The sequence below is a fragment of the Balaenoptera ricei genome, chromosome 17 (assembly GCF_028023285.1).
Source record: "Balaenoptera ricei isolate mBalRic1 chromosome 17, mBalRic1.hap2, whole genome shotgun sequence".
In the NCBI taxonomy this organism is placed as follows: domain Eukaryota; kingdom Metazoa; phylum Chordata; class Mammalia; order Artiodactyla; family Balaenopteridae; genus Balaenoptera; species Balaenoptera ricei.
The window spans coordinates 8,751,971-8,764,973 of record NC_082655.1 but is presented as its reverse complement, the minus strand read 5'-3'; the positions used below and the strand labels follow the sequence as shown (position 1 = coordinate 8,764,973).

The window sequence follows — 13,003 nt, the reverse complement described above, 5'->3', positions numbered from 1 at the left end:
CAAGGTATCTGTTCTTTGTGACTAGCAGTAGTCTTTTACCAAGATGTATGCCTGCCTACATGTATTCCCTAGCCAAAAAGCATTTAGAAGCTGGTTTCTCCCCTACATCTTCAGAACTACTAAGAGGCCATCTCCCAGGCTACAGTCCTCAGCAAGATTCCTGAATAAAAAAAACTCACAACTTTTACATTGGGCATTTTCCTTTCAGTAGACATGGTCCCACCAGTTCCATGGTGCCATGGACTTCAAAAGCTTCAATGAGCTGAGAATGATTCTTCAGCTGAAAAAAATGGTGATGAGGAGGAGACATTGCCAAGGCTAAGGTTTAAGAGGGTGGCAAAATTCCAGGATGGCAGTCAGTGTGGGACAAGGCTGTGAATGACTGCCCACCCAAGCTAGTGGATGAGGTATTGCCAGATACACCAGCCTTCAGTGCAGCACATTGAGCTTAAAGAGGAAATAGAAGTTGAGACTTTAAATATGTTGAAGGGAAAGAAATGTACCTTAAATGAGACTGATGTCTGGTGCTCCCACCACTGGAAATTTCTCAGTTTTAAAAGAAAAAGAACATTGAATGCTTATTGTGTGCCAGGCCTTGCACTATGCATCTTATATTTATGTATTTAGTAATCACATCATCCTACGAGTTTGGGCACTAATAACATTACAACTTCATAGATGGAAAAATTGGGGCATGGAGAGATTAAGTAGCTTGTCCAAGGTCATGCCATTGGTACTCTTGGTAGGATCTCACTGAGGTGGGAGTAGGACTACTCTGATGGATGATCTGTTCCTCTCCAAGACTTAGCCATTCTGCGTTTAATGGTTAAGACTATTGGATTTATGGATGGAGGAGTATGTTAGAGAATTGTTAGAAGGTAAATGCCCTGCCTTGTCCCCGGTTTTCAATCCATGAGAAGGGATTCTCCCCTAAGTGCTCTTGGCCTCTTATTGCACCCCATACTTTTCCATGGATGTTGTTAGTTACCAGGTTGGCAGGTAACTTTCCCTTTTTTCTAATGTAAACATTGTACTATAAATTTTCCTCTCAGTACTGCTTTAACTGTGTCCCACAAATTTTGATATGTTGTGTTTACATTTTCATTCACTTCAACATATTTTTAAATTTCCCTTGAGACTTCCTCTTTGACCCATGGATTATTTACAAGTCTGATGTTTAGTTGTTTGAAAAATTTCCTGTTGTCTTTCTGGCATTGATTTCTAGTTCATTTCCATTGTAGTCAGAATATGACATCAAATCTTTTATAGTTGTTGAGATTTCTTTTATGACCCGGGATATGATCTTAGTATATACCCCATGGGTGTTGAGAAGAATGTGTATTCTGCTCTTGTGGGGTGGAGTGTTCTGTAAATGTTGATTAGATCCTCTGGTTGATGGTGCTGTTGAGTTCTTCCATATCCTTGATACATTTCTGTCTAGTTGTTCAGGTTGGGTCATTTTTATTGTTCTGTCTTCAAGTTCATGAATTCTTTGTTCCTTCCACTTTATTGTTTCACCCATATATAAAGTTTTTTATTTTGGTTATTTTATTTTTTAGCTCTAAAATTTCCATATGGTTATTTTTTACATCTTCTGTTTCTTTGTTCGTGACTATGCCTTTACTGAAACTTTCTATAGTTTCCCTTGTTTTGAGTATGTTCATAATTGTTTGTTGAAGCATTTTTATGATGACTGCTTTAAAATTCTTTTAAAATAATTGTAATATCTGTATCATCTTGGTATTGGCATTTGCTGATTGTCGTTTCTCATTCTAGTTGATATTTTCCTGATTCTTGGTAGGATGAGTGATTTTTGGTCAAAACCTGGACAGTTTGGGTGTGCGTTAAGAAAATCTAGATCTTATTAAATCTTCTGTTTTAGTAGAACTCGACATCACTGAGGTGGGAGAAAAGGCACACCACCTCACTGCTGTTCGTAAGGATAGATGTCCACATTCTTGCTCCATCTCCATTGCCACCTGACAGATATCAGTTGGTTGGGTGTGGGAGTTTAGGCTCCCTGGTCGGCCAATGCTGATGCAACCCTAGCTGGGAGGATTGGCATCCTTACTATTGCTGGCTGGGAGTGGGTGGAAGTTCAGGCTGCCCACGTGGTCTCTACTGACCCCACAGAGAGAGGGGGCTCATTCCAGCCCAGCTGGGGTAAAAATTCTGGCTTCTCACATGGCCTTTCAGTCACCACCCTGGTGGGGGCTTGGAGAGCCTCTTTAACTTGGCAAGGGTGGAATTCCCAAGTCTCCCCAGCTGGCTTTTGCTGGCATGGGTTGGGGTGGAGCCACAGTGTTTTTCTGTGAGGTTTGCTGGAATAGAGCAATTATTGTCTAAAAGTTTGCTGTCTTGCCAGGCTCCCCTTTCCTGGACCTTTGGCTCGAAAAGCTTTTCTCGGGGCTTTTTTGGGGGTCTGTGCTTATTGGCATTTCTGGTTGCTGTCTTCTCTAACACCCAGTCTGAGATACATGAGGCAAAATAACATTCAGGGAACTTGCTACCATATTGTTCCTCTGGTCCTGAGGTTGCTTGATGGCTGTCTTCTTCTGTCCATCTTTTAGTGTCTTCTTCTGTTTGTGTTACATATAATATCCAGGGGTTTTAGATGTACTTAGCAGGAGGAATAGGGAAAAAATGTGTCTATTCCATCTTCTGGAAGCAGAACAGAAGTCAAGTTCCAGGAATTTTGATTATTGCTCTGGCAACCAAGGAGAAAGAGGAATGTGGCTTTGAGTCACTGGTTATGTGGGAGATGAGAGTAGCTGTCCAAGACAGTGGCAGGGGACCCAGCAACATGGCAGCAAGCGGAGTTCTAGGGGAGATGGCTGGTAAGCAGTTCTCTGTGGTGGGCCAGAAAGAGTGGCATCTGATGTTTGTTTTGAAGCAATTTCCTCCTCTGGATTCCAATTATTCTCAAATTCCCCCAAATCTCCAGTAGGTGCTTATTATACCTAGCACCCTAGTCTTCAAGAATGAAGGAGATGAACGAGAAGACTATGTGATTGTATTAGGATCGAGGAGGGAGGGAGAGGTGACAGGGCCAGTGATGCCGGACTGATGGAGGCCTGAGCCAAGAGCAGACTGGGGGAGGCCAGACCAGGGCACTGCCACTCAGAGTTACCACAAAAGCTTGTACGTCCTCCCAGCTCAGGGGGGATCAGGTGAGAGCAGTGACAAGGAGCTGAGTCATCATGAGAAAGGGGTTTTCATGGTGAGGAGGCAGTGTCTTGGTGTAGTTCTCTCCAAGCTTACCGCTCCATCGCTTGGGTGGAGAGAAGCACCTCTCCTTCCAGGTATGCGTCATGCTGACTCTGAAGGAAGCCCCTGTGGCTCTGGCCCACTGGCTGCACGCTTTCACCCTCGTTGACTCCACTCTGTTGCTTCCCAGAGGCCAGACCAGCGAGAATGACTCAGCACACAGGCTGACCTGTGCAAGGTCCGTGCATGCGTGTTGGGGGTGGTAGGAAGCATGGTGAGTGGGGTTTCTGGTAGACCTCTAACCGTGGTTTCAATGTTTTAGAAAACTTGTCTGCTTTAGAACACCTGGACCTGGAGAGATGGCAGGGGCTGCAGAAGGCTATGCTTATTATATTGTTATAGGGTCTCCATAGCATGTGTAGAACTAGCCCGTGTAATGGGGGTAGCAAGGGGCCACACGGGGGGAGTTCTAATTTTCCAGTAAATGCCAGCACATCTTCTCAAATCACCTTTGCCTGAAATCTAAGTCTCGTTGTTAGTTATCTCCCTGACCCCACGGCCAGGTGCTTCCTTCTGAACACCTGTGGAGTGAGCCTCCATCCCCTGCCCCTTCAGGTGGAGAAGCAAATGGAGAAAACACACTGATGTGCAGGCTTCGTGTGGAAGACACGGTTCCTGCTCTTTTTTGGTTGGCGACATCCGAAGTCCTGGGACAGAAGGGAAAGGAGGACAAATATGAATATGAATGTGTGTGTGTGTGTGTGTGTGTGTGTGTGTGTGTGGCTTCTCTCACTAGAATTCGTACAGTCTGTATTAATGGTTCTGCCTGTTTTGTCCTCTGCCATATCCTCATTGCCTAGAATAGTGTCTGCTACACTTTGGGGCTCTAAAGAAACATTGTTGGAAGGAAAGAAGGAAGGGAGGGAGGGAGGAAGGAAGGAGGGGGAAGGGAGGAAGGAAGGAGGAAGGGAAGAGGGAGAAGGGAGGTGGGATTGCATTTCCTTTGTGGTGGGCCTGAGCTTGTTGCCCAGAAAGCCGCAGAGCTTTGACCTTTACCCCTGAAGGTGAAGTTTGAAGCCATGCCCCCCAGTTCTCCTCCCCGACAGCTGCACAAGATTCTTCTGCCCCACTGGCCACATGAGTGTCCTCAGAGGGAGCAGACGCAGGCGGAGGAGCTCCTCGTGGCCAGCAGAGAAAACAGGGCGGCGCTGCTTCACTGAGCGCCGCTGGCGGGTGGCCTGGGGGCGCCCCCATCAGCTCTATAAAGGCTCCCTGGCCAGAGCCCTAGGCGGCAGCGGCTTCTACCTCTATGTCCCTGGAAGGGCCCAGGAAAATGGCCCTGGCCCTGGCAGTCTTCAGTCTGCTGGGCTCAGCCTGCTTGGTGTCAGCCAACAGCTTTGGTGAGTTGTGAGCCTGAGGCCATGGAGCGTGGGGTCAGGAGGGAGCTCTCAGGCCAGCCCCTTGTGAGCCAGGATTTGCCCCAGGGCCTTGGACCCTCTGTGATCTCATTTAATCCTCACAGTGTCCCGAGGTCAGTTACTTGCTCTTCCCTTTTCAGCTGAAGAGACAGAGGGTCTTGAGAGGGAAACTGGATGGTCCGAGGTCACGGGGTCAGTGATCTGTGGAGAGGAGATGGGAAACCAGATCTTCCTAGTTGGATTCTAGTTCTCCCCACCCCACCCTGTTAGCAAATTTTGGCATTGCCGTTGTTTTTTTTTTTATTCTCTTAGAGATCTCAAGTACTAGGTTATCCGTGTGGGGTATTTGAGAAATAGTCAGCAGGTAGTGAAAAACACAGATCTACCCGTGGCATGAAATAGACCTAAATTCTAGCTGCGGCTCAGCTGCTTAACCTGTGACTTTGGATAAGTCTCAGCTTGCTTCCTCGCTGGGAAAGTAAGCATTTGTGACTGTGATTTCTGCATAAGCTCCTGCATGTTACACGCATTCTCCATGGAAAATAAGACACTTTGGAGTTATTAATCTGTATTCCCATGCGGGACCAGGAAGGTGCTCTGTCTTCAGGGAGTGCCTTGAGAAATTCAAGAGCACCTCCTTTATGGTGTTCTGACCTGACCCAGCTGCTCCCTGGGGGAACGTGCAATCCAAGGGTTCATTTTGAATCCTTCTCTTGCCAGCTGTATGATCTTGAACAGACGACATTCCCTGCCCGAGTCTTAGGGCCACATGGGTAAGGTGGAGATAATGCCTCCCAGGGGATTACGGGAGCTAATGTCATAGTTGGAAAAGTGTGAGTAGCTGCAAAATTGCAAGTTAGAACATACTTGATGATGGTGCTAGAAATAAAACCCGGAAGAGCATCTGTGCCTTTAGGGAGCCCGTCTCTCTTACTGGAATCCAGACCAGCAACTCCTCTCTGATGAGTCACTTCCTTTGTGCAGAGTACCAGGTGGACGCCCAGACTCTCCGTCCGTGTGAGCAGCAGAGGGAGGGGGCCTTTCTGAAGGGAGCAGACTACGTTCCCCAGTGCGCTGAGGATGGCAGCTTCCAGTAAGGCCTACTCCAGCCATGTGGACTCACGGGCCTTGGAGGCCTTAAAGCACATCGCATTCCTGTCCCCTGTCCACCCTTCCCGCCCTCCCTCTACTCTCCTCCTTGAACGTGAGATGTGGCTACTGTCACCTGGAGGGTGCCTGCCGCTCAGATCCTCAGATTAATCAACACTGAGTCATCTGACCCAGAGCGCCCCAACCCGTGCTTCATTGCAACCAGAACCAAAGACGCGCCCTCCTTTCCTGCCAAAGCTTCGACCCTAATTAACAAGGGGCGCAGGGCTGGGGAGGTCAAATGATTGATGCTTCGGCGCCTCTTCTCCTCCCTGCATCCTCTTGATGAGTCAGAGGTGGAGGGAAGCGGGGGCCTCTGGACTTTCAGGTCAGTGGCTGCCTCCAGGCTGTGCCGAGTTCGGCTCTCTGGGCGGCATGACGCCGTCTCCCCACTGGGCTCCTCTCGGAAAGGGGCTTTTGGCTGCCCTAACATGAACTCGGGGCCCGGACTCTCTGCCGGCAGAGTGGAGTGATAACACACAGGAACCCTTTGCATGTGTTTCACTTTCCCCACGCTGTTCCAGCCACGTTTGAACAAGGGGGACTCCGTCTCTAGGACTGTGTTCTGGGAAACATCCCTGAGACATCCGGCACCCCCCACCCCACCTCCATTTTATTCGCACGCTTGCTTTGTGCGCCTGACAAAGCTCTTACCTACTCTCGAGAGTGCAAAGGCCAGCGCAAAGGCCGGTCCCTGCTTGGAGCTCTGGGAATTCTGGAGCGGAGGAGTTAGGAGGATGGTTCACCTTTGCCGCTTTACTTAATCAATCTGTAGCTGTCCCCGTATCTCTTTCCTGGCCACGTGCAGGTTCAAGCCAGCCCTGCCCCTCCTCAGAAGCTTTTGCATACGATGTTCTCTTTACCTGGAACACCTTTTACCTTCTTGGGCCCCTGGGATAACACCTGTTTGCCCCTCCACCTCAGTTTAGCCATCTCTGCCCCTTGGAGACCCACGGAGCGCTTCCTGAGTAACCGTAACCCAGGCCACTGTCTGCCCGCTCCTGGTCCACGTAAGGAGCACCTTTACCCCCTGCAGCCTCCATGGGGCAGGAGCGTGGACACCAGGGTGGCCTTTGCTACAGGGCTGGCAGACTGGCCGGGTGGAGAATGAATGTGCGGGGCTGTCACAGGGGTCAGCGCTTTCCCTTTCTCTAGTCACCTGCCCTGCTCCACACCAATCTCTTCCTAGTTTAAATGAATTAAAGCTTGGAGGGATGGAAAGGAAGAGGAAAGGTACCTGACTGTGTCTCCTGCCCTCAGGACTGTCCAGTGCGGGAAGGAAGGCGGCTCCTGCTGGTGTGTGGACGCCGACGGCAGGGAAGTGCTCGGCAGCCGGCAGCCTGGGCGGCCTGCGGCCTGTAAGTTGGCGGGGGACCCGCTGGGGACAACTCACGTCCTGGATAGAGCACTAGGCTTGGGTGTGTCAAGGGTGAGTCTCCCCATGGGCTGCTGGATCTTCCCCTTTGAATTAGACCCTATCTCCTACAGGACTGCTGTGAAAATCAAGGGGACAATCAAGTCATTTGTTTAGCTAATCGCCTCTGAATTCCCCCATGTGCCAGGCTCGGTGCCTGGTGCTAAGGAAGCAACAGGGAACAGACATCAAAGGTCTCTGAAACCAGAAAGCGGCCACGTGCACAGGAAGAGTTCTTTCACCTGGGGTGTTTCTAAAATTTGAGACTGAGGTGAAAACTTTCCTGTTAAAATAATTGTTATGATGAGTAGTCAAAGCCCAGTCCCCATTTAAAGCATGTCACAGTTCAGCCTAAAACAAAGGTCAGTTTACACTGGTCATCTTAAAATTGTGAAACTGAGCCTGGAACCACTTATCCTTTAAAGGAGCAAAGCTCTGTTTTGGGCACTGGTTTTGGGGGCCAGCATGCTGCTGGGTCCCATGCTGTCACTGAGTTCTTGTTCCTTGTCTGTAACACGAATATAGTATCTGCTATAGGATCAACTGTGACGGTTGAGAGGATTTAAAATGCACATAAGACACCCGGCCCACAGTAAGTATTCAATAGGAGCAGTAATCACTAATGTCGCTAGTCCTCATGCGCCTGAAGAAGGCAGTTGTATTTTAATTCTATAGATAACGTGAGTGGGGCACAGAGAGGTGACAGACTTCCCCAAGGTCACGCAGCAAGTGTGCGGGGAAAGTTGAATTCAGACAAGCTGTCAACAGCCAGCCTGTGCTCCATTCACACTGCACCTCTGCAGCGCCAGGGCTGTGGGGTGTCCCGGGGACCCATGGGACACGATGAAATCTGCCCTTCCAAGCTCGGTCCGCAGGATGTCAGAAGAAATCCTGGGATATAGAGTTGGGCAGTTGGAACGCTGGTCCTGAGGCTGTCACCAGCTCATCGAGCACCCATGGGCTGTGGGAAGGACCGCCCTGCCTTCCCGTCTCTGGGGAGGGAGCGTGGTCCTCCTGGGCTATGACCCCTACGTTGCCACTGCTGTCCTGCTCTGACGCCGCTCTTTGCTGCCACAGGTCTGTCGTTCTGCCAGCTGCAGAAGCAGCAGATCTTGCTGAGCAGCTACATCAACAGCACGGCCACATCCTACCTCCCTCAGTGTCAGGATTCGGGGGATTACGAGCCCGTGCAGTGCGACCTGCGACGCGAGCAGTGCTGGTGTGTGGACCCGGAAGGGATGGAGGTGTACGGGACCCGCCAGCGGGGGAGGCCGACACGATGTAAGTCCCACTGGCACCAGCACCCCATGAGGAGGCGGAGGCTGTGTGCGGCCTCCCATATTGGAACCAAAATGGGGTCAGGGCTCCCCGAGAAAAGGCAGAGGACCTGGCCCTCAGCACAGAGAAGGAAGGGATTTTAGGAAGGTTTTATCCCTTCTGATCGTTCCATGTGGTGGACAGCAACATTCACCGGCTGATCATTAGAAGCGTAAGTAGGATTTCGAGGAGCATCTCCTGTCCCAGGCCTTAGTCCCTGTTCGGGATGCTGTCACGAGTGTAGTATGAACCCATGCACCTAGACTGCAGAAGCGTACACACCTCCTTGTATGGAAGAATTAAAAATTGTTTTCTTGGAAACGTTTAGGTCCAGGGAGCTGTGAGATAAGAAACCGCCGTCTCCTCCACGGGGTGGGGGACAAGTCCCCGCCCCAGTGTTCTCCAGACGGAGCCTTCATGTCTGTGCAGTGCAAGTTCGTCAACACGACGGACATGATGATCTTTGACCTGGTCCACAGCTACAGCAGGTAAGGGCTGCCGGGCCCCTGAGTGTGCTCATCACGGGCCATCCCTGCCCATCTCCTGCCAAAGCTCCTGCTCACTTTGGGACTGTATGCTGGGGCGCGCGCACACGTGTGTGTGTGTGTGTGTGTGTGTGTGTGAGACACGCAGCCCGTGGGAACGGAGCGAGGCCTCGCGCTCCTTTGCTGTGACGGACATCTGAAGGGCTACAGCATTCCCCACAAAGCAGGCTGGCAACAGCCATTCAGATTAAAAATAGGTGAACCCTCTGGCCCAGCCAGCCTATGGAGATAAAAACACCAGAATGTGGAGATGTATGTACCAGGATGTCTACTGCATCGTTTTTTATTGTAGCCAAAAACTGGGAACAAAGTACTGACAACCCAAGGTGGATGGCTGGATAAATGTGTACCTGCCATAAATATTTCTACAGCCCTTTAAAAAAATGCAAATCAACTATTCCAGTTGATTTGGAGAGGATTCTGCAGCACATTAAGATAATATGATACACAAGGTACAGATAATATAAGAGGATTTAATTTTTAGAAAACAAACAAGCAGACAGGTCCCTTCATGTGCATATATGATTATATATTATGTTCATATCATGTGATCATGCTTGCGTCCGTATAGGATTAGGTGAGCGCAGAGAAAAATATGAATAAGCACATACTCTGTGGTTATCACAGCCGCCTTGAGGGTCAGGTTGCTGTGGAGAAGGGAACCAGCAGAAAAGGAGAAAAGATGGCTCCATAAAAAACGTGGACCGTTTTTATGCATTTTTATAAATTGCATGTATGTTTGCACCTATCAACGAGTTTAAAGATTTAAATAGCAAATATAAAAAGGGAGATGCATCATAGATCTTGGCCCAAATAACTGGATAGCTGCTGGTTATTCAAGATGGCTACTTTATTACCGTAAAGGGCTCGCAGAGACTTCAGATATAATTGAAACATTCTGAGTGAAAATAAATAAGAATATTAGTCTGTGAATACTGATAGGAATTCTCTTGGAGAACCTGAACCTTTATGTGGCTGGCTTTCAAAACAGCAAGTTTCTTTCCCTATGAGAGAGAGGGGTCACAGATAAAAGCCTGTGACCAAGAACTGTCCCAGAGATAAGTCTCTTTTGAGCTGCATAGTGTTTTAAAAACTGGGGGATTTTAAGTAGAATCCTGTGAAATTTCCATTTGTGTAGGTAAAAATAGTTGAACATCAGCAATTTTATATGTTCAGCATAATACACAAAATTCTGAATTCCTGATTCTGAAGAACAAGGGTGAGGGCTACATGCATTGTCGCATGGCACCAAGAAGCTGGTTCTCTTTGGACTGAGCGCGCACCCCCCGCTGCTCTGGGTCTCTCCGTGTCCTGCTGCCACACACCTCCTGCTCCATCTGTTTGCATTACCCGCCTGGCCCCACAGCATTTGCCCTGTGACCCTCATTCTGACTCTGTCACTGCTGGCAAAGTGACCTGGTCACTTACTTCTCTGAGCCTCAGTGTCCTCATCTGTAAGGACAACACTGGCTCGTTAGGTCATGGTGAAGATATGCTGAGCCCTTGTCTATAAAACCACTGCGAAAATTGTAAATTATTATGCATCTGTAAGGAATCCTTACAGATTCCTTACAGATCACCAGCTTCAGCAAATGTAGGTTACATTCAGCAAATGTAGGTTACATTCCCCTCCCTGCCCCACAAGGCCTGCCCGTGCGCACATAGGAATCTCCAAACAGCCTGATTTACTGATGCTCATTGATGCAAACCTACATGTACTCAGTTCAAGTTCAACTAGATGTTCACTATATACAGGAAATTTGAGATCCTTTCATTTACTTCAATATTTACAAAAATAATTGGAATTGATGGTCTCTGGCACACAGTGGGGAATCTGAAGCACAGAAGTTAAGGACCCTAGCCTAGGAAGCACAATTGGTGGGTTCCAGAGCTGTCTGTCTCCTTTTACCATCCCACAAAACCTCAGTTCATCTCTGTTCCCCACAGCATAGAGCACAGAGCCTTGCATACAGTAGACCTACAGTCATCAAAAGAACTTCTTGCAGGTGCCAGCTTGAGGCACAATGCATAGCTGCTTCCACCAGAGGGCAGCCGAGTTAAAGGCAAACATTCAGGACTAAGCGTCTATTGTTACGGAACAAAAAAAGTTCACCCTTGAAATGGGAGCCTTTCTTTCATGTAAGCAAGCATGTCTCTGAGCGAATTCTGATTTAAGAAGGTCATGGGAAGGGTCAGGTGGCTGGTTACTGGAAGCCCAGCCATATTCAGGAATTTTCTGATAAGCAGACGTGGGCAGTGCCAGCCCCAGTCACTCCACTGGGGCGAAGTGTCAGGAGCCATGGAGGCTACATGGAGAGTCTAGATGTAACACCTAGGGTCGCCAGTTGAAAAAATACCGGATGGCCAGTGATATTTGAATTTCAGATAAACAAGGAGTAATTTTTTAGTTTCAGTACGTCCCCAATACTGCATCAAGAATTTTAAGCCTGAGTGGGAGTTGGGTATATCTTATTAACCATCAGACTTGGATTTTGAAAAGAATGGACTGGGGTTGGGGAAGAGCAGAACAGGTGCCTGGGGGTGACTCTACAAGTTCGGAGGCTGCCGTACTAGTCCAGGTGAGAGGTGCTGTCGACTTGGACCAGAGCAGGTGATGGAGAGGACCGTGGTGAGATGGAGTGGGATTGGACAAATGTTGACTTGGTGGACTCCACAGAACTTGGTGAAGGAACAGACATGGGAGGCGAGGGAGAGGAAAAGTTAAGGAGGACTCCAAGGTCTGGTTTCTGGATGGATGGTACAGGAAGAGTCTGGAAAGGAAAAGTCACAAATTTGCTTTTGGAATATTGAATCTGAGGCGATTTCTATGGGAAATTCACATGGAGAAGTGGCGTAAGGCAGTTGACCTATTTCCATGGGGCCACCGGGAGCCTGGAAGCCTCATTTGCCAACCTGTTTGTTGTGGGTTCTTGATGTGCTGGGTGATGATTTACACTTGAACTTGGCCACAGCATTTGCCCATTTAAGGCAGGTCCTTTTGCCTCTTGAAAAAGGCAGCTGTTAACTACACCTGTTTGGCCGGTGACCAAAAAAACATGTCATGATGGGGTGACATGATGGAGTGAGCTTTGCTAGTCCTTCTGACCCTTCCCCCATCTTTCTCATCGCCCTTACCTAACCACTAACTAGAGAAGCATATTCTGGCTAAGCAGATTGTAGTAAAGGGCTTAAGAGCCGATGCCATTATCAAGGCTTTAGTGACCCGAATTAAATTCAGTCAGCTGGTTTCTTTATCAGCTCTTGTCCTTAGTGACTGAGCTCATTCACACTTCTTCAAATGCCTTGGCAACCCATGCTATACAGGTGATCCAGGGAGAAGGAGCAGATGCGTCATAACATGTGGTAAAGGGGCCTCGTTACCTGCCCGTGTGAGCGACTGTGTGTGGCGACATCCTCATGACTCATCACCTGTTACCCTCACAGCACCCTCTGCAGTGTCTGCAGTGCCCCAAGCATTGTGGGAGTCACAGCGCTTGACTTTGAGGAGGGCTCTGCTAGTCTTCACCAATGGCGAGATGTCTGGAGGGGCTGTCTGGGAGAGGGTTGGAGCATCTGACTGAGTAGGGGTTGTTGGCTCCCCGGGTCCAGGGGCACGAATCCTACACTGCAGGTGGGCAGGAGCGGACGCCTGGCAGGGGCTGACATTTTGTATTGCACGGAGCCTCATTTGTGGTTTCTCTAACTCTATGTTGGCCACAATCTGAACATAAAAGCAGAAACACCATCATTTTCCCCTCCACTACAATTTTCCTTCTTGAGGACTCTTTTATTATCATCCTGATAAAATCCAAAGAAAGCATCCTTTTCCATTAGTTGAAGGTTGAGGTGGGTCTCTGGGTTGAATTGGTGGAATGTGGGACTGGAGTGATTTAAACTTCCTGTGCCTCATGCTGGAATGGGCTTCAGAACTCCGGGCCAGCTGAGTGACCCAT

At 48.9% G+C, this 13,003-nt stretch overlaps 1 protein-coding gene across 1 annotated transcript in view; it reads left to right on the top strand.

Moving 5' to 3' along the window:
• Window positions 1-4,540: 4,540 nt before the first annotated feature.
• TG (thyroglobulin) overlaps window positions 4,541-13,003 on the top strand; it is a 244,962-nt gene continuing 236,499 nt past the window's right edge. Inside the window, exons 1-5 of the mRNA XM_059901660.1 lie at window positions 4,541-4,607; window positions 5,610-5,718; window positions 7,035-7,132; window positions 8,266-8,469; window positions 8,834-8,993. Coding sequence (XP_059757643.1) covers window positions 4,541-4,607; window positions 5,610-5,718; window positions 7,035-7,132; window positions 8,266-8,469; window positions 8,834-8,993 — 638 coding nt within the window. The remainder of the gene's footprint in view (window positions 4,608-5,609; window positions 5,719-7,034; window positions 7,133-8,265; window positions 8,470-8,833; window positions 8,994-13,003) is intronic.